This window comes from Cryptomeria japonica, chromosome 5 (assembly GCF_030272615.1).
Source record: "Cryptomeria japonica chromosome 5, Sugi_1.0, whole genome shotgun sequence".
NCBI lineage: Eukaryota > Viridiplantae > Streptophyta > Pinopsida > Cupressales > Cupressaceae > Cryptomeria > Cryptomeria japonica.
The window spans coordinates 474,880,187-474,902,610 of NC_081409.1; the positions used below are offsets into that span (position 1 = coordinate 474,880,187).

At 37.5% G+C, this 22,424-nt stretch overlaps 1 protein-coding gene across 3 annotated transcripts in view; it reads left to right on the forward strand.

The window, feature by feature from the left end:
• Positions 1-22,424, forward strand: part of LOC131049864 (uncharacterized) — a 268,522-nt gene that overhangs the window by 145,875 nt on the left and 100,223 nt on the right. For all 3 annotated transcript variants that reach the window (XR_009106814.2, XM_057983957.2, XM_057983949.2), the window contains exon 8: positions 5,240-5,377. Coding sequence is in view for 2 of the 3 variants with exons in the window: in XM_057983957.2 (XP_057839940.2) it covers positions 5,240-5,377 (138 nt within the window). In the remaining variant the exon portion in view is untranslated. The remainder of the gene's footprint in view (positions 1-5,239; positions 5,378-22,424) is intronic.

Here is a 22,424-nt window from a genome sequence, read left to right on the forward strand (position 1 = left end):
GAGTGTTCTTGTTGCTGGTCACAGAGTGTGCTAAAGTAGATTATTGGTCGCAAGTCTCAGCCTGTCATTCTCCTCGTTTTGGGCGATTCATTTTGTGAGTTTGTAGAGTCTAAAATGGTGCTTTGGATTTTATTTTTTGCAAAATCGTACCCTAGGTGGCCGTACCATGTGGCTGAGTGCTTTGGGATGCCTGCATAAATTATCGGGGTCACTTTGCCATGTTCTGTTGTCCTAGGATTGATCGCCTACCTCCTAGTGATCTTATCCTTTCAGTTTCATGTCATTTGGTTAAGAATTGAGTGAGTTGTGAGTGTTTTAGTGGGATTTGGTGTTGCTGGTCTGTGTGTTTTCAGCGTGCTGGGAGTATATCAGATTTAGAGATTTCTAATTTTGGAGTGTCTTTCTTGTGTGGAGTTGGTTTTAGAGTGTGTGTGTTCTTTGGAGTAGAGAGGAAGATCTTGGTAATTGTTTGCAGCTGTTGGTTCTTCATTCTTATCTTCTATGATTCATATTGTAATGCTGGTAGTAGTACTAACAACAGTTTCTATTGTTCTTTCTTGCCCCATTGCATAAGTGGAAGAGGTTGGCCTTGTCGCTTATCTTTGGAATAGTGATTTGCCTTAAATTGTAATCCATATTGTGCATTGTAAAGCTGGTTAGTAGTACTAACAGCTATCTAATTGGATTATTGCTCTTAGTCCCACTGCATAAGTGGACGAGGCTGGCTTTGCCGCCTATTTTGAATATTGTAATACTATCCACCCGCTGCATAAGCGGTAGAGTTGATTGCAATTTCATTTCTAGTCCTCCTGTTGGATAAGTGGTTGAGTGATTGCTTCTTCAATTTCTTGGCTTGTCCTTGGCTGGTTTACCGCCAAGTGTTCTTTTAGTATTCTCATTATCTCGCTGAAAAGTGGAAGGGGTTGGCTTGCCGCCCAAGTATTGTAATCAATATCAGTTTCTTGCATTTAACTATCCCCTCAACAATGTATGCTCTCACTCTCCCAGATTGGGCTCTCGGTGATCAAAAGGTGGAAAGGGTTACTTTTAGTAGTATTGGGATTTCATTTTCTAACCCTAACGGGTGTTTGTGTTGATTGTGATTTGGAAAAATCAAAAAGAACTGTTGGGGATATTACAACTCCCAACCAATAACAAACATCCCCTCCAACAAGGTTGGTGCACATCGAGAAAGCTAGAGCTAACTACAATGCTATTATGACCCTAAATGGGGACATTACAATATTCCATGCCTATTGAGTTGTTTAGACTAATTTATGTTATTGCAAAGGTTTGATTTTGTAATCAAAATATTATATCAGACTTGTTCCAGCAGTATATCAATCATTTAATGTCTTTTGTAGTGCATCCATGCTTGTCTTTGTCATGCCCCGTCCTCGATCATCACATTTTTTTCCTCATCAAGGAATATAGCCTAAATATAGCAATTAAAATATTGTTAATTGTTTATTTATTAATATTTAATTTGAATATTCATTAAGTGCAAATGAAATAAATGTAGCAATTACTATTTTTTTGTATTAAGTATCATAGAATCACAAAGCTCATTTTTGCTCATTCGAGCATCCACGTTACAAACTTATTACAAATACTAGCTCCTTTCGAGCAAACTTATTACAAATACTAGCTCCTTCCGAGCACCAAACTAGAAACAACAATTGGAAGACCAAGGGTCACAACTTAGAAATCCACTTTAAACAACAATGGAAGACCAAGAGTCACAACTTAGAATTCTACACAAAGGTGTCCCTCATGGGAGTTGAACATGGGTCTCCACATTCAGAACTCAATGCTTTAACCAACTAAGCTCAACCCCTTGGACTCAATTACTATTAGTTAATTAATATTTATTATTATTAATGAATGTTTGTTTGATATTATTATTAATTAATTAATATTTATTAAATGATGATATTCATGGAATGTTTTGATGAAATAAATTAATAATATGAAAAATACCATGAGTCTCTAATCTCCTAAGGGTCCCATGTAAATTCCTTGAAAGGTCAGCCCCCTTTGAATTGTGGTGACTTTTGTAAGGAAGACAAAGGCATTAATTACTTACGATTCTCAGAAAAATATTTATCTAGCAAAGGGATAAGAAAAGGAGTATTAGAAATTATTACAAAGATCAAGGGAGAAGGGAAGCGGTCAGTTGGAAGAGTCACCTCACTTGGAAGGGAGGTGATCATGGCCAAGAGATATGTCCCTCCATCCCTCTTAAGAAATATATAAGGCAGATTCTTCATTGGAGAGGGCATGGAAAAATAGGAATTTGGATATATACATAAACTGCAACAAACAAAACAGAAGCTATTAGAATTAACAAAATAACTACTAGGGGTTGCTTAGTGAAAAGGAACGGGACAGAAAGAAAGCAGGATAAAGGGAGAGAGAATAAAAAGAAGAGGGCAGGGTGCTGTCAAATATTAGCAGGCATTCAGCTTACACATTGAAGGTATCTCTCTGTAATTAATCAACCAACTGAAAAGCCACAGGCATGAAAGTAGTAAATATCTAAATCAAGGCTACAATAATATTAATAGAGTCTGATCATAATTCTGTTAATATTCTGAAAGTAATAAACATCTAAATCAAGGCTATAATAATATGAATAGAGTCTGATCATAATTCTCTTTATATTCTTAAAGTACTCAATGTCTAGCCATAATCTACTAATATAATAGTTGTAAAGTAATAAGTCTCTGTATTATCAATATCATATTAATGGAATGAATAGAATCTTAGTACCATTATTGATCACAACATTTATGATAATGTTAATTCTTAGTTGTCATAACCATCTTTAATATATTTTAGATGGAAGTAAATGTTGAACCCCATCATGAATGGAAGAGGGGGAGAGGTAGGTAAGAGGGTATAAGGTTGCCATCTAAGTAGTACACCTTGTGTGGAAGTTCTGCCACCAAGGGCAAGAGAGTGAAAGTTCTGCTCTTGGGCTTAGATTGGACAAGCCGAGACCCCACTATGTTCTGTATACCATAAGAAATGTTAAATAAGAGAGGTAGGTAAGAGGGTATAAAGTTGCCATCTTAGTACACCTTGTGTGGATGCCAAAGTTCTGCCACCAAGGCCAAGAGGGTCAAAGTCCTGCTCTTGGGCTTAGATTGGACAAGCTGAGAACCCCACTAAATTCTCCATACCATAAGACATGTTAAATAAGAGAGGTAGTTAAAGAGGGTATACGGTTGCCATCTAAGTAGTAGACCTTTTGTGGATTCCAAAGTTTTGCCACCAAGGCCAAGAGGGTCAAAGTCCCACTCTTGGGCTTAGATTGGATGAACTGAGGACCCCACTACGGTCTCTATTGCATTTCAACCATGACGAGCTATTAACTATAAGAGATGAGGCATGGATAGGGAAACAAGACAAGTACCCACTAAGTAGTATACCTTGGGTGGATGTCAAAAACCTGCCACAGGGGCCAAGAGGGCCAAAGTTTTGCTCTTGGGCTTAGTATGGGTTGGCTTGGTCAAACCTATCCTATCCCTATCTCTATGCTCAAAATATGTTTACTAGTAATAGTATTATAGGAGATATATTCATATACTTCAGTTAACTCTAACAATGTCATTAGTTTTATATGCACTTGTGTTTTCTATGCGATGGTTGCACGATTTATATTCAGGAGCATAATGAAGAAATAAACTATTTGGTCTAATGTTCCCAACCCTAGATGTAGATCATCTTTTATTAGAAGAAATATATTATGAATTATATACATTTCAATGGCTACCTACTGTATTACAGGATCTTAAACAGGTATGCTTCCTTGTTCGATTATTGTTTTATATGGAAATGGAAGTTTAGGACAAAAATTTAGGGTTCTACTAAATGGGGACATTACAGTCTTGTAAACCTCGAAAGGCAGTATTGCTAGAGGTATACATTTGTATGTATATTATCTTGTAAAATTGGATGGTTTACTACCAGTTCATATGCATATTATGCTGATAGGTCTTAGTTGGTTCGCCACTAGACCCAATGTATTTCATTTGCCCATTTTGGCATTGAACAAGTTAGTGTATTCAACCATTTTGGTGTATAAGCATAGACATTCTTCAGTGGCTTGTATTAATGCACACTATCCAGTGCAAAAGTGTTGATTGAGGTTGGTGGTATCTTCTGTGTGCTATGGTTGGCTTGCCGCCATTTCATTATGTTTGCATATGTTGTAGTTAGTAGTGTGGTTGAAACACCAGATGCTCTTAAAAACTTCCGTAGTTTGGGATTTGGGTGATCATTACATGTGAAGGCATTGCATTTGCATTTTATATCCAAAAATTAAAAAAGAATAAGTAGAGTGGTTTGTTACATTTCAGCATTTTGACCTATGTTGCAAGCAATGAACATATCAAAATTGGCTTTGCAATTGGTAAAAACTTGGTGATATTCCAGATCATCCCAATTATCGTCAAGTCCACTTTGCAAGGTGTCATCACTAGGTTCAATAACTTTTGTGACGAAAAAGGATTCATAGTTGCTTGACAACTTTTGATAATTATAGTGATTTTGGGATTTGTGAAGGAAGAGTTCACTAAATGCTAAGCAAATTGTGCTAGGTTTTTGATGAAATGCTTAAGTTTGTCTTTTCTCTCACGTCTTGTTGTCTGTGGCAGCTTGTTTTGTTGCTTCATTTCAAGTGGTAGGGTTCAGCTACATTATACAACCAGCCCTTCCATATGCGAAGTCTTGCACCCCGTTGAAGTTAATTAGTGTTAAATGGATTGGCTTTGTTTTGTTTTTTAGCTTTTGAATATTTAACTGACATCTATTTTGAGAATCAAATTAACTACGATATATTTGTTGATTTATTGTTGGGAATGCTCTTCCTAAACTAGATCTGATGTTATTTATTCTTAGTCAATTTGATAATATTGATTGCTAGTTGGTTTAATATACTGTATTAAACTTCACATGATAATGTTCACAGCTGGGACCTTTTGAGAGGTATTCTTCATCCTGTGTTTTATGTTTTAGTGATATTTTTCCAGTCCAAATCTTAAAAAAGTAGAAAGATGAAAACAAGAGCTGAGACAGAATGATTGCCTCTCTTTGATGCCCATTTTCTTTTAGTTTCAGTTCAATATTACTTTTGGATACTTACATTTAACTGATGCTAATTGAATATACTATTTCTAGGATATAATTGCATATTTTGTTATCCTAATCTTCTTGTGCTGTTTGCCTCCCACAGGAAGGTGTGAAAATAGCACTATCAGATAATGATCTTCCTAGCAGCACACAAGGAAAGGCTAGCACAACTGTTGGGGACTGTGATGTTGCAAGTTCTTCTGACATCCTTTCTCAACTGCCTACTCCTACAACTCTTGTGGTAACCGTTTCTTGTGATGTACAGACTTAATTTGTTGATTTCTTTCACTTGTTAGATATTTCTCATGTGACTACATAAAAGCAATCTTTATGGATATTCCTCAGGATCAGTGAAATTGGCTTAAGAATGTAACTGGCAGTCTTTTTGTTCCCTCCTAGGTGTTTGAGCACATTTTACTGTGATAGAAAATAAAAATCCTTAGGATTGGATGCCTGTTAGTAAAAAAGAAACAATGTCTCTGATATTAGTTAATTACCTGAAATTTCCAATGTCTGAAAAAAAGGTTAGAATCTTAAAATGATCAGGAAAAATTTAAATTTTCAAATTCAGTGTCTATATCATCAAATTCCAGTTTGTTGAACATAGCCACATATCAGGATGGTAGGCTGAGTGCAGATGGCTAGCGTGCTGAAAATACTTCCTAGAGTTCAGGCTTGGGAATGACATGGTGAATCTGCAGAGAGTATTCAAATACAAGAGGTCACAATTGATAACTGGGTCTAGCATTAAATTATTATTGCAAGACTTAGGTTTAATTGGGAACTACATATAACAAACTGATTACTATATGTGACTGGCACAAAACTATTTAGGACACTGATTCATAAACTCATTGCCACAATGTTGGGTAAGTTTTAAATGTTCTAGGTGTCTATTGCACATCAGTGATGAATTGTGAATTTTGTTAGTCCACACTGCGCACAAATTTACAAACAATATGGCTAACAAAAGTTCCCAAAAACTATTGTAATGTCCCCATTTTTACGCCATCTTGTTCTGCAAGCATTAGCCAGTTTTCAGGGTTTTCTGTAGGTTTCTTGACGCGCTTGGAGGGTTCTAGTGTTCTTGGTGAGGTCGGTTCTTAGTTTCAGTGGGTTTTGACAGATGTTGCTATTTATAGTAAGTGCTTGAATCGCACCAATGGGTTTTCCTGGGTTGTTCTCTTTGGTCCTTGGAGAACACTTCTATTTATAGTAAGTGCTTGCAAGGCACCAATCTTTTTGGGTTTTTTTTAGGTTTGTTCTTTGTGGTCTTTGGAAAGCACTACTATTTATAGTAAGTGCTTGTATGGCACCAATCTTTCTAGGTTTTTTCTGGGTTTGTTCTCTTTGGTCTTCGGAGAACACTACTATTTATAGTAAGTGGTTGCATGGCACCGATCTTTCTAGGTTTTAATAAGTTTTTTCTCTTTGGTTCTTGGAGAACATTGCTATTTATGTTATGTGCTTGTGTCAACATTAGTTGGTTCCGATATGTTCGTTTCTTTGTTTTCGGTGCGTTGGTGAGTTTCCATAAGGTGATGGAAATTATTTTAATATTTTCACTTAACTATCTTAAAAGTGACTTTTTTAATATTTAATTTAAGTGAATTAATATTTCGAAAAGTGTGTCTCCAATTGGGACGCAAAGGCTATAAGAGACATAAGTTGTTTTTAAATGTTATATGGGGGCCTTTTTTGAGGGAATATTATATTTGAATATGACCTAATTTCTCCCTCCAAGTCTATATATCGGCATTTGGGCTCCCGCTATCTCATTTTGCTTGTTCACACATAACAAAATGTTGTTGAAATGAACTTTTAGAGTTCTTTGGATCGTTGAGAACAAAAACCTTCTTCATTTAGCCTAGTTTTGGTGGTGCAAAATCCACCCTAGCTGGTTGTTGATTTTTCAGATTGAATTTTCAGAGTTTTGCTCGAGGTTTGGTGATAAGGGTTTGATAAAAATGAAGGTATACGATGTTTTCCAAATTTGGGTATTTGCGTTTGGTGTTTATGGTCAAATTTTTGGAGTTCTGTTCAATTTTTGGGGAGTTTGGTTGAAAACCTAGGTCTGGCTGTACCATTTTCAGTTGCACGAGGATTCACATTCTTGTTCATAACTTTCGGAGTAAATTTTATTTGGATCCAGATATTGGCTTAATGTTTTTCTTGCTGCTAGGCGATGAGGTTTGGCATATCACATGAGGGTTTTGGCTTGGCATTGATTTTCTAACTTTAAATCGCCCCAAGGAGGTAGCAACCCAGCTTGTTTAGTGGCACGTGGGGTTTTGTGAGGTATCTCCTGAGTTTGAAGCTGCAAAATCATCCCTTTGGGGTGTCTAAGGGTTCCCAAAAGTTCTGGTTCAGTTCGGAGGGAAAAAGAAATGACTGGAAGCTCTCATATGAATTGCCCTTGGTGTATGGGGAAGCTGGAATTTCTGCAGCAGTGATTGCTGAAGGTATTTTAGAACTTAGGGAGGCATTAAAGTCATTTAATTCTGCTCATACAAGTCTGCAAGTGTTTGTTGTTGATATGCTGTTGGTGTAGACTCAAAACACACTCCATAGACCTTTTGTTTGGAGCATGAATTAGACCTCAGACTTCCTGTGCGTTTGCTGGTTACAAAACTCAGTCAAATCTGCATTCTTCAGGTCTGCAATATTTGTAATCAATTTACTCTTGATGTTATGCAATATGAGTTTGATGTGACAATAGATTTCTTGTTGACTCTATGCACTAGCTCTTTCACTATGTTATATGTTGAATATTTCAAATTGTCATTGCAAATGAGAACATGAATGAAATCTGAAACAGTAAATATGATCAGCAAACAGTGTATTTCCTTTCTTTATGAACTTTCAAATCAACAAACAACTCTCAATAAAAAATCAGGGGTATACATTACCACCTAAGTTACCGGGTTTGGCCATGGGAGCCTAGATGCAGGTCTGGATCCGCCCCAAGTCCGGGTCCACGTCCGGTCTGTGGTCTGGTTCGCCGCCTTGGACAAGAAATTTTTCACCCAACAAATTAGTAGATTTGCTTAATAGTTATTAATTTGATTTGGTTAAATTATTTTAATTCATTGATTATTATAATATAATTATATATTATAATATATGTAATAATAATAGTATAATGTTGTATAGTAATATATATATAATATTATTTTATAATATAATATAATATATTATATAATATAATAATATATGTACTATTATATAATATAATATATATGATTTTTACGTTGTTTTTGTACTAATGAACCCAAACGAACCCAAAATCCATTTTAAAATTTTGCTGAACCGACGAACCAGTTTCACATACTCGAACTTGTGCCCGAACCCGAACTGGCAAGTTAGATTACAACCACTCACTTCTTGATCAGTTTCTATCTTGGATTTGTGTTATTTCAATTATTTTGAGAACCTCTTGAGTAATACTATAATGTCCCCTTCTCCTTAGTTCGCAGACATTCACGAGATTGGCCTGTCATTTGACCCTCGTAGGCCAAGGAGTTTGATTAGGGGGTCGATTCGGCAGTGATTTGTGGCTTCACATTTTGTGTCAACTTGATTCTATGGTCAAATAAGGAGATTACATGTATGATGAGACGTGTGCACTTTAATTATAATATAATATTATCTTAAAGTGCAATTAAATTAATTAATGTGTAATAAAATAATAAAGTGTAACAAAAGGATATGAGAAAAATCTTCTAGAAGGAACCAATTGATTGGAGGAGAAACGAATAAAAAGAGGAGGTTGGTTCATTGTTCATCATTGGTTGTTTGGATATCTTCTCTTGTGTAGACTTGTGGAGCCAAGGGTTTCTGCAGACTAATCATTTGGGAACGAAAACTCCCTATGATTTGCATAACTGAGGAGGTGAAAGATCTTCGAAGGGGTTGCAATTGAGAGTGGGAGATAACGCAGTCTTCCATATTGTGCCTAATGAGTTTTGTTGCATCTTCATGGTAGTTGGGTTCATGGTATATTCAACTTATCATAATGGATGTCCTAAATGCATCGATTTCCATTGAAGAAGGAAGGCGATTTCATTGAAGATCATTTGGAGTTGAAAATTAGGTGAAAGCTGATTAAATTGCAGATCTGAGACAAATTGGGTTTCACCCACCGAACCCACGATTTTGTTCTTATTTCATTATTGGAGCATTACATCATATGTTGGAGGACATCGCTAGTATTGGTGATGAAGGGCAATGCTTTTAGGAGTATTTTGAAGGAGCAATAAGAAGAAATCAGTGTCAAAATAGGTCTGAAGACAATTCGTATCAGACTCCCATTTCCTACGAATGTGCTCCTAGTCTTCCATCTTGGCATCGAATCTCACCAAGGAAGATAGCGCTACACTTGAGAGGAGGCGATCATTGTAGGAGAGAAGGTAAGGACTCAGCAGCTGATAATTATTTATTCAGACCTCCATTGTTGCAGCAGGGGCGATTCTGAGACAAATACGACTTGGCAGATTGGAGGCTTCAAAATTCATCATATTGCTTGCTTCTTGAACTATTAGGCTAAGGCGATTTCCTTCAAGTTCTTTTGGCATCATTCTATGTACTTTTCAGATAGTTTGTAATGTTCATGGTTGTCACATGTACTTGGAATTTCTGAGTAATGAATGTCAAGAGTTTTGGTCATTAGTAAGGACATTGTAAAGTTTATTTGATCATTGTGTTTTGGAATAAAAGGAGGAATAAGGTTGCATCTTAATTGTATGTTGATTGAAGGTTTCATGGCAATTGCTTGATGAAATGCCAGCTTGCTGTAGATATATGTTTATGTGTCTAAATGAATGCAATGACATCATGAATGTTGTCCTCATTTTTGTTTTAAAAAATGTGGACTATTACATAGAAATTATTGTCAAATTTTATTTTTTTTACTCTATGGCACGCTTCCCAAGGTAGAATTTTTCTCTACCTCTGGACTGGACTAATCCTCAGTCCATCCTCAAACCACGTGTTGAATTTCATCGCGTTTTGAGTTCGTTTGCTTTGTTTTTCTTTCAATTTCGGGTTTTTTCTCCCTGACTGGAGGTGGGAAATTTTCCTTAAGTTGCAAGTTTTAATTTTCTCTTGTTTTAGTGTTGTAGGGAAATTTTAAGTCAATTACAGGTGCACTTTATGTAATTTTAAACTTCTAACTTACTTTTTATTTTCCCCGTTGTTCCTTTTTATCTTTTAAGTTATTGTAGGAACTTTTTGAACATATTACAAGTGAACTTTAAATTATAAAGTTAAAATAAAACTTGCAATTTATTTAAAAAAGTTTCACTTCAGTGATTTTAAGTTATGGTAGGGGTTTTCTCCTCCATTAACAAGTTTTATAAAGTCACTTTAAGTTGTAGTAGGGATTTTATTTCCCTATTACAAGTTTTATTTTTAAGTTAAGTTATTTTTATGACTTGTTAAAGGAATTTTATTTTCCCTTTACTAGTCTTTTGTTGAGTTGTTTAATACTTGTAAAGGGAGTTTTATTTCCCTATTACATGTATTTTAAACTTGTAGTTTTCTCTCACAAACCCGATTTTGCCTTAATGCATGAAAAATGAACATGTTAAAACTTGCAAATAGGTTTTAGAAACCCGATTTCATATGTTCTTGGCAATTTAAAATTTTGTTGCCCTTCTCCAAGAACCCGACCAGCTATTGAAGTTGAATTTGTTGAAGGATTCAAACGATTTTTGTGGAGAGATTTTAGGAGGAAGGCGTTTTGAATCTTAGACGATTTTCATGCATTTTCAAACTCTTTTTGTGCCATTTGGAAGTCGTATTTGTTGGTTCAAAGGATTTAAAACAACAAAAACATGTTCTTCAAATGCCACGATTTACCTCATGAAAGTGCCACGAATCCTCCTTCTCCTAAGTCGTTTTGGCTTCTCTTACCTAGACGTGGAGATTGGAAGCTTCATTTGATCGATTCTTCATGCATTTGTAAGGCGTTTTGCTGCATATGTCGTTTTTGTAAAAACGTGGCTAGGGCTTGAATCTTCCTCTTTTGTCTATTTAAGAGATTCAATTTCTTCTTTCAAGGATTGCTTCTTGTTCTTGGGAGGTCGTTTTTGTTGATCAAGGTATGTTTTCTTTTCCTTTTCTTCATTTTCTTTCTCTTGTTTAGCTTGTTTTAGTTTCCTTGATCAAGTTGTATATATGTTAGTTTTGTTTTGCTCTTGCCTAAAATTGGTTTTTGTGAGAGATTTTCCCCTTTGTTCCAAGTTTGCAAAGCAATTTGCGAATTGCATTGTCTTTCCCCATTTTCCCTCTTTGTTTGCATTCGGGATTTAAAAACCTGATTGCAAGTGAGATGAAAATAGTTGATCTACCCCTTTGGTTGAAAAATCTTAACCATCATTTGTTGAAATTCCAAGTTTCAAAGTTGGAAAATGTTCATCCTTTCAAAATCAGGTTTTTAAAACTTGGTTACAAGTTGAAAGTTCTTCCCATTTTCATAAAGATGATCCTCCCAAAATCTTTTTATTTTCATTCATATTCATTGCCATCATCCGTACATACCATTCCCACCATTTCCTACATGTCAAAATCTCATTTTTATTCACTACTTCATTCACCTTTTTACAAGTATACTTGCATTCGGGTTTCAAAAGCCCCATTGCATGTTTGTCTTCCCCACTTGTATACTTGTAAAATGTTCCCCAAGATCCGAAATTGGTCAAAAGCCAAGTTCCAAGCATCCCTGTTTATTTCCCATCTTCCTCTCACAAAGTTGTGAAGTGCAAGAGTTAGAAATTTTCCCATTTGAAGAGGAAAGATGATAGTTGCAGCTGATCTTGATGTTGCTTTGACACTTTTAAGTCTTCATCGCAGCATACCAGGTTGTTCTTCAATGTCAGATTTACCATCATCTTCCCCTCCAAAGAAGATGAAATACAAATTTGATGAGTACTAGAATGAGGTCTCCCCTTCACAAGTTTCCTCTCCTATGGATCATATCAAGGATACAGAAATAGGGCATGTTGACATGTCAGATTTCATCAAAAGGGTGGAGGATCCAAAGGATAGCAATATGCAGCGATTGTTGGACAGCCACATTCACCATGCTTATTCTTTTCTGGTGGCTGCCCTAGAACTTGAGTTGGTTCTTGCTTGTGCTCACCATTTTGATAAGGAGACAAGAACCATCAAGAATGATGATGGAGAAGCCATAATCCATCTTGATGTGGATGCCATTGAGAAAGTTTTCAGAATCCCATCTGCTGCCCTATATATGGAGATTTCCAAAAGTGTTGTAGCTGATTACTATGCCAAAAGGGAAAAGGATTGCAAATACCACATTAATAGGTGGATTCATGAACCACGGGTAGCTCTCACAAGGTGGACCAAATTGCATCATTGTGATTTCAAGTGGGAAATCGGAGACATCATCACTCTCCTTAGGAGGATGTTGGGTTTGAAACATTCTAATGTTTTCGAACCTTGGATGTATCAATTTATCATGTTCGTAAGGCAGTCCCGTCACATCTCTTGGGGAGAAGTAATCAATGACGCTTTGTGTGAACAACTTGCAGCAGTTCCTACCACTATGAAGTTCTATATTAACTCATATCTTGTGTATATAGCAGCATCACTTAGACATTTTTCTGGTCTTTCTTCCAAGGGTGATCGCTCGCTTATATCTGTGTGGGAGTACTATGATCAGTTGCCCTTGAGGCCCAACAGATTGCATTACAAGAGGGTTTAGGATGCTTTCTTGGGTCACTAGATGTGTTAGTTTGACAAGATATTGAGAAACAAAAGAGTGTCAGAGGAAGCATGGGAGAAGGCGAATGAGTATGGCTGTTTGTTTCTTCAGTTCTCAACTTTTACATACATAAGAGTTGGATGTTACAGTGGGCAGCCATACATGCTTCCTAGATACCCAACCGATAAGATTATTCTTATGGAGTTGGGAAGACAGATCATGGCTGTTCATGCATACCAATCGATCAAGCATAAGATTGGAATGGGAATCTCTTCAGCTAATCCATTGAAGATTGGCCGATATTCCCTCATCACGTCTACCAAAGCCAAGGCCATGGAGATCGAGTTGCAAGAGATCAAATTTAAAAGGTTTAAGTCAAGGGCAGATTTTGACTACTGAGGCATGAAAGAAAGGATAAAAAAATCCTTTATACATGTGCATCAGATAGAAGACATTCGGGCAGATCTTTGTACTGAAAAGGAGGTTCGTAAGATGGATTATTGCAAGCTCACCCTTGAGTAGATTATTGATTTGAACATGGTGGACATTCCGCAAGGAATGATTGATGATGGGAATGTGCTTGATCTGGAGTATGTTTCACAAAGAGTTGATGAAGCCCCACTCTCATTAATTCAGTGGTCACACAAAGAATGCACATCCATTCTTGAGAGATTTCAGCCTATCCTAGCTAACTTCAACACTTGGCTCAAAGGTAATGGTGTTAAACTTATCAAGATCAAAGTTGGTAAGGAAGATGACTCTATAGGACCCCTTGGTTGTAGGTCCGAGATTCAGATAGATAACAAGGAAGGTGCATCATCTTTAGGCACTAGAATAAAGTTGCGGGTGAGTCAGGCAATGGTATTTTGTAATGTCCCCTTCCTTGTGATGACACATTCAGTGGTCAATTGGCCTATTCCAGAGACTCGTAGGCTATGTGGACAAGAGAATTACGGTTTCGATGTTCTTTGGAGTTCCGACCAAGCTTGTCAGGGGTGGAATGTGAACTTACTATTTTTAGTAAGTTAGGGTTTGGCTGTCGGGATGGTGCAATGTTACTAAGCTCGCCAAGCTCTTTCTCTGGTTGCGATGATCACGGATTTTGGAGCATTATTTCATGACTTTCTATTTTTAATAAGTGGCAGTTTGGGCATTCTATTTTTGGCACTCCTAGATTTGGTCCTGATCCAACACAGTTTAGTGATCCTCATTGCTCAACCTTATCTGGATTTTGTTGATAATCAGTTTTGGAGTTATAAGCGATTCAATTAAATATTATTCCTTATCCTAAGGTTATTATTTAATTATTTTATTACTGATTGATGTTATGGGGAATTGTGCAAAATATGATATTTTTCCTAAGTCATGCCTGGGCGAATTATTTGATGATTCAAAGGAGACTTAATTTTAATACTTCAAAGTTATGTTATGCCAAAATCATGGTCCTCTCTCCTAGGTGCGATTTTTGACTTGGGAAGTGGGCGCCATACTTGGGTCCACCATATGAAATGAAATGTAGTTTGAATGATGTGAATTTGGAGGCAATTTCATTTGAATTCCAGACTTGAAAAGCTATATATACAGGTGTTTGGCTCCTCATTTGATTATCCAGAGAAAATATATCGTTATGCTGTCGGAATGACTCCAGACTTCTTTCCAGTTTCGAGTGTGAGACATTACTCCTAGCTATGGTTCGAATTTGTGAACTATTTGGTGATTTTTGGGTGTGTTTGTGAAGAGTTGTGTGCTGCTGCATTTTTGGTGTTGCTGGTGTGTGTTGGCTGGAAGTGTATTTTGTTCGTAGCTATCTGTGTGTTGGGTGCATCATTCTGGGTGAAGGATCGTTGGAAGCGTATCAGAGAGACAATAACTCTCCTTCATTGGCGTGGCATTTGGGGGACTCTCCAATTTACAGTTGCAAATCGAAATATTTAGCCAAAACGCCATTTCCAAAATTGCCTTGGGTTGCGTGCATCACTTTGGCTGCTCTCGGGTTGCTGTTTCAAGGTATTGAACTGATCGCTTATGTTATACTATTCATTTGCATTTGGTTTGGCATGATTTCATTTAGTTTTGAGAAAGTTACGAGCATTTTAGTGGATTTGGGTGTGGCTGGTTCTTTGTTTTATTGTCTCTGATTTCAGAACAGCAAGTAGTGTTTTTGTTGTGAGAATTTGATATTGAATACTGAGAAATGTACTTAACTCTATCTTCTCTCACATCTCTATCTTTGTAAGATTGCTTCAGTATTACTGATCAATCATTCTATGTTGCATTTCCCATTGAACAAGTGGAAGAGGATGGCTTAGCCGCTTTCATGTTTTGTAATTCAGCTTTGTCCTTCCACTGAGTAAGTGGTTGAGTGATATTGTCCTCCCACTGAAATATGCAGTTGAGTGATAGTTTTATGTAAAAGTCCTCCCGCTGCATAAGTGGTAGAGTGATTTGGTTTTGGTTATGCTCTTGTTACCTTGGCTGGTTTACCGCGAAGTTCTTGGTCTTCATCCCACTGAAAAGTGGAAGGGGCTAGCTTGCCGCCCAGTATTGTACTTGCATTGTAATTTCCAGCAGATCAGTGAGCTAATGAACCCTTTATCACCATATGCTCTCACCTTCCCACATTGGGCTCTTGATGATCAAAAAGTGGAAGGGTTACTTTCAATAGTATTGAGAGTATATTTCCTAACTTTAATGGGTACATTGTAATATTTGTTGTGTTCAAAAACCGAAAAAATTAGTGGGAATATTACATACTTCCTCCTGAAGAGGTGACAGTTCGTGGGAAGGAGAAATCCCAGCTTCATATTCATGTGATTGATCTTGAAAATCCAGAGGAAGAACAATAGTCAGATGATGCTTGTAAGTCACCAGCTTCGAAGTCACCTCATGAGGTCCCTTCCTCAGTCCCCATGGAGCTACCTTTATCTCCTCCTGACACAAATGTGGATGCTTCTTCCACTATTCATGATGTTCCTATATTAGTGGATGAGTCCCCTCAAAATGCCATTCCCATTTCAGCAGTTGAGCCACGTCTTGATCATCAACAAGAGAGTTTGCTGGAAATCTTCGAGGACACTCCTGCATGTATTCATTTGTCAGAAATTGATACCTCTACTTCCGACTTTGAAGAGTTTATGAGACAATCTTCATGCCCTTTGGTTACTGAGCAAGCCATGGTTGCCATCCAGACAGATACTTTCCCTAGGATGACCATGGTTGTTCAAACAGAAACTGCTTCTCCTTTGCCTTCAACTGCTACTGAAGGAGAGCTAATGGCTTTACCTCCATGGCTCAGTTCTTTCACTCCCAAGAGATAGAAGCACGAAATTTCTCCCGATGTCTTTTATTATCAGCAGTTTAAGCAATCTAGGCCCAAGGTTGCTAAAAGAGGCAAGACAATCTCAAGGGTAATTGTTGACAACAACAAGATGAAGGTGGCTGAAATTGTTGAACCTCTTGTAGACAAGCCACATGAGGAGATGCAAGCAGCTGATTACAGGGTCACAAGGGTAGAGTTGGGTAAGCAAACGCATGAAGTAGTCAAGCATGATGCCCAACTGTCTGTAGCTTTACTAGTACAACGATATGATGAGCTTCTAGCGAAGAAGGACAAGCTAGAAGAGGAGAATAGGTAACTTGTTGCAGGTGTTCAAAAGATCACTAAATCCGCTAGTGAAGGGAGCAATCCTTCAAGTTCTTCCGGCCCACAAGAATCGATTCAAGGAGTTGAGAGAGTGGCTCAAAAGGTACAAGCATTGGAATCTTGGGTAGATCAACTTCATGATTTGTGTGCATAGGTCTTGAAGGAGGTTTCTCAAATGATGGTTAAATTGAAGACCATTGAGGAACAATTGAACCAGGTTTTTGACACTTTCAAACAGAACTTGGGAAAGGTGGAAGATAGCTTGACAACTTGGCTCAAGATTCCTCAACAAAAGTTAAGTGTTCTTCTAGAACATCAGGTTATTCCTTCGAGGGCTGTGTATCTAGAATACCAAGAGGTCTTGGAGAACAAAGCCCTTGTTCTCAAGTCACTTGTTGAAGACATTGACGATGCCATGAGATTACGAATGGAAGTATTTCAGGATATTGTTTCTCGTTGTGAGAAAGCTTCTTGTAATATTATGAATTAGAATGGGGAATTATTATCAGAAGAAAGGGTTCTCTCAGATCTAAAGTTGAAAATTCATCATGAGTGGAAGAGTGAACCATTTTCAGCTGTATCTATTCAAGCTTTGGTTACATACCAAGTCTTCTTACAGGAAATTCAGTCTTCCTTTGAGAAGAATAATGTCACAATCCTTCGTTGCAGCGATGTTATTGTGAAGACCATGATTGTAGCAAAGAATACCCATGAACCGAATCCTGATGAGCTACAAATGATCATCCAAAAGTTTGTTGGATTCATGTCTACACATGCTGCAACATAAGTGTTTTTCAACACTTAGTTGCATTTTCAGAATTGTAATTTCTTAATTGTAGTTTCTCTTTTGACATGTTTACTTGTAAAAACATTTTTGTAACTTGCAAGTTAAGTCATTACTTGCACTTTTGTAATTACAAGTAGACAAGTTACAAGTCAATTTAGAATAGGACTTGTAACTTTGAATAAGTCATAGTTAGTTATTGAATAAGTCTTGGTGGTTTAGAGAATTTCTCAAGCTAGTTAGGATCCTCCCATCTTTTTCTCAAGACTCCTCTCCTATAAATACTTGAGGGGGTGTATTGTATTTTCCTTATCTTTTGGAAAGCAAGCAAAAACTCTGCCAAGTTTGCAGCAAGAATGTCTTTGAACTTTTATGTGTAAATTGAAGAATTGAAAGAAATAAAATAAGATTACTCAAGTGTTGAGTCTTTGTGCTACATTCTTGAGTTTGTGTTTTCCATATTATCTCTCTTGTAAGTGTTTCTTAGAGAGCTTAATCGAATTTGATTTGCAGTCTTTGTGCTGCAAGTATTGGAGGTTAATATCAATTAGAGTAGATATTCTCTTGGGAAGAGTTGTAAGTCTATGTGCTCACACTTATTCTTGAGAGAGAGATTAAAAATAGATTTTATGATAAGAAATAGTTGTGAGTCTTTGAGCTCATACTAGTTCTTACTGTTTTGTGTAGAAGAGAATAAGATATTTCAGACTTTGTGCTGCTATAATTTGTTCTTGATATCATTAGCATAGAAAAGGGTACATAGGACTCCATATATTCAAGTCTTTGAGCTTGATATTGCTGTCCCGTCCCGAAAGAAGTGATGGAAGTCTTTGAGCTTTCAGAAAACTTCATTTTCTTTCTCTCATCTTATTTCAAAAGGTTGTCATTGCTGTTTTAAATTAACTTGCTATCACTTTTCTGTGAAGAGAAAAGGATATTGGCTTTCTTGAAGAAAGAAGAAAGACTGCTGTCACATCTCATTTAGTTTTAGATTAGATATATATAGGGGGAGCCTTCCCTTAATTAGGAGAGTTTTACTCACACACTGTGGTTGAAACCACAATTTTGTATATTTCCCCAAGTGTACAAAATTTTCAACCAACAATGAATTAGTTGCATAATCATCCTAGGCGATTATCTATCAATTAGAAGTTGTTTGCTAGTCATCCATTGATCTTAAACAAGTCTGAAAACTCTGAGACAACAAAACAGCATAACACGCAGTTTGACAGCCAATTGTTAGCAAATATTCTTTGCATTTTCAGTCTATCTACTGCAAGGGATATTTCAAATACATCAACTAAACTGTGCAAATATGTGATGTCCCCTTAAGTTAACCCTTAGGAAATAAGGATGAATAATTTGGAAAGCTTCAAAAGTCTTATGTGGTGCTAAGAATGGCAACTTATGATATCAATGATGGATGTTTAGATTATATATTTGTTCGCAATATCATTGCTATCTGTAATATGATAATTGAATATATCAATAAGATTACACAATTATGAATGCACTGCTGTTATAACGATATGAGTGTGCAGATTAGGAATGGTATGCAACGACTAATTCTTCAATATCCATATACGATTAAAAGGGACGTCATTTATATTGATGAGGGGTTGTGTTTGTTCTTAATATATTATACTGCAATATTAAGGGTAGAGCTGTTTCTGAACCTAACAATAAGCCCTTCCAATACTGGCGTTGTCACAGGTTATGACTTTATACGATTGCGGTATATTCCGATCCAATGGAGGGTACCGGTCCCAGATAAGAGCGTCTGAATGATCCCCAATTGAGGAATATTTGTTGCCTACGTATATCTTGCAAATCGAGAGGGTGCTTCGAGGAGAGATGTCCTTTCATAACAATTGGTTTGTCATTCTAGGGAGAGTCGATTAGTCTTCTTAACAATATTGTTGTATAAATATAACGTAATTTCTGTCTTTAACAACTCCATTAATTATCTTGGATAGTCATCCGATTAGTCTTGTTCTTAAATTGATATTGCTCACTAATACAAATCGTTGTCTTCCCATTACATCAATTGCTCCCTCACTTTGCCATATTCGATCTGCGTATTATAGCGTGCTTGATGATCAAGGTGATCGGATCCTTTTTTGTAGTTGATGCTCATTGTTTGTTGAGTGCCTGATAATCGATTTTACTTTGATCATTAACAATTAGTATGATCGATGATATTTGATGGCTCCTTCTGTGTACCTCTACTATGCTTTGGTCTGGGATGGGGGACATGACAAAATATAGATGCTTCAATCTCTTATTTCATATCGATGTCACTAGAGTCACTACTATTTTGTCCTAAACTGAGCCATGAGAAGACCACTACCAAAATGATGGAGAGAGATCACAACTACCACCAAATAGGACCAGCTAACAAACAACATAAAATAAACATACGAAAGGAAAACTCTCGCCAAAAATCAGCTATAGGAAAGCTGATACCACCACTATGCCTCTCTTTTTTCCGAATCAGCCTCAAAAAGAAAAAGAAAAATTGGAGAATGACATCCGAGGATGGGTGTACACTTTTACGTTGGAGGGCAATTTTCATAAGAAGTGATGAAAAATAGAAAAAATATATGTGATATTTATAATTGCAAATGAAGGTGAAAAAGTAAATCATAAAGACTCATTGGAAATGATGGTACTAACAATAGATAAGAAAGTGGATAATAATTGTTAGGCACACATTAATGATGACCATAGGTGTCACAACTATATTTTCACATTCATACTTTGCAAAATTCATACAATGCCATCATATTGTATGATAGAAGGAGAAAGAGTTATCATCATCTCTAGGAAACACAAGGGTAGTAAATGGACGCTAACATCACAAGGAAGGAGCCAACCACCAATGAGGTGTTGCATAGCAACACAAGATTCACTAGAAAGTTTCAAAACATAGGGTGGATGCAAATTTTCAAGTTGTTCATTGGCTCCTATAATGATATTACCCTTGAATTTAACAGTTTGTTGAAAGATGATGTGCTAGTAGTAGAAATTCTGCAAGTCATACTCATTGAAATTACAAATTGACAAGGTAGAAGGTCTACAAGTTCAATAACAATAGGCTTATTGATACAAGAAGAAGACTTGGACAAATTGAAAGTGAGTATAGAGCCGACTTAGGATTCATTCTTCTTGGAGAGTGAAAGCCCTAAATATTCTTCCAATGGAGTTTGTTGCACTAGTTTGCACAATATGGCCAAATGTAGCCATCTCTATGGGTACCACTTCAAGATCCTTTCTCATCTACAACATTGTTGACCCATTAATATCCCATTCTTCCTACTTGTTGAGAAAAATGATTGGAGAACTTTTGAAGGGATATTGAAAATTTCTTGCACACCATAGATTAATCAAGTTGAATATAATAGAGGAATTAAGGGTGGCAAGACTGAATACCGCATGAGTGGAATTCTTTGCTTCACTTGCAAGAGTTGTGCAACTGACACCTAAGAAAAGACAACAAAAGACTACTCCTGCAATTGAAGAACCCCCAGTGTTTAGGTTACAACAAGATTGCAAAGGTGCCAAGTTGAAGGAACCACAATTGTTGTGCATGTAGCAATCCTTAAGAATTAGTTGGAGAAATTGAGAATTTGACACCATCGGCAGAACCAAGGGTTCAAGTTAGTTGTGACATTCCTGCGCCAGTTGGAGAAATAGGAAATTTGACACCGTCCGTGGAACTAAGGGTCCAAGCGATCGTACTGAAACTTGTAAGAGTGATAGTGGATGTCGAAGCATTGCCGCCACCCACTAGAATGGCACCATGAGGAGGGGTGACACTTGCACACTTCACCCTTGGGGATGACACAAAAGGCTAGGAGGAGACCATTGACTCATGGCTACAGACATTTGGTATTGCCTTAGAGAACCCACCTGATGAGTCATCGCCATCGGGCGGAATGAAACTTCCTGATGGCAAAGCGAGGGAACGACAGGTATCATGAGTAGGAGTGATACTTGCACACTTCACTGCTAGGGATGACACAGAAGGCCAGGAGGAGACCATTGACTTGTGGCTATAGACATTGGGTATTTCCGTAGAGAACCCAGCTGACGAGTCATCACTATCTGGTGAAATGAAACTTCTTTATGGCAAAATGAGGGAATGGCAAGTACAGCAGGAGCCACTAGGAGCTAGCGAGCCTACAGGAGGGGAAGAGTCTTCGTCTCATAAAGCAGAGTAGCTTGTACTTCGCTTGGGTAAACCCAACCTAGAGGATCCCCTTGGCACTGTGCAACATTGTGTCTCCTAGTTGGAAGGGGTGGCAAAGTTCTTGAGCGACGTGGGACACATTGTGAAGAATATTGACATTGGCTAGGACCCTCAGATTGCCCGTGTAGCAGAGAGGCTCCTATCATTTATGAAGGGTATGAAGTCGAATTTTTCCAAAATTGTTGTAACCTCGGTCTTGAGGTTCCGCTCTTCTCTTCATCACGTGCCGACTATACAGACCAACTGCTCTTGGACTCGGTTCCAGACTCTTCACTCGATGTTGAGTGTGCGGTCTGGTCGGTGAGATCTTCCTCCACTACGTTTGGAAGTGGTAGGTTCCTAGCAACCTCTACCAACTGGTTCCATGTACACGGTCTCTACCTCTCCCAACTACAACTTTGACTCACACTCTGACTCTTGCTTCTTCTTTTTGGACTCTCTGAGCCTTCAACAATTTTCCGTAACCGCCGTCTCCGCTCACTTTGTTCTCCTATATGGAGAGATCTCCATACTGTTCCCTCCTCTACCTCTTGGGTGTTTCTAATACGTTGTTGGTCTTTCGGTTGTTGGGGAATTAATTGCCAAGGGTACAACCTTTGCTCGTATCCATCTCCTTTTCTTCCCTACAGTTCTGTTCTTTATATCGTTGCAATATTTGTTGCCGACGTCATTCATGGTTGCTTTCCTCTTGACGGTTTTGCAGTTTGATTTGATTTTGTGCCAACAGCGTTGGAAGACTTCCGAGAAGATCGAAGACAACAATGTTCACTGTGAGTTCACTACGCACTGTTCTTTTAGGGACCGCTCTCTCTCGAGCTTCCCTTTGCACATACTGGGTGACCAAAACCTCCCACAGGTCTACCAGGTCTTTCGTCAGTTGATC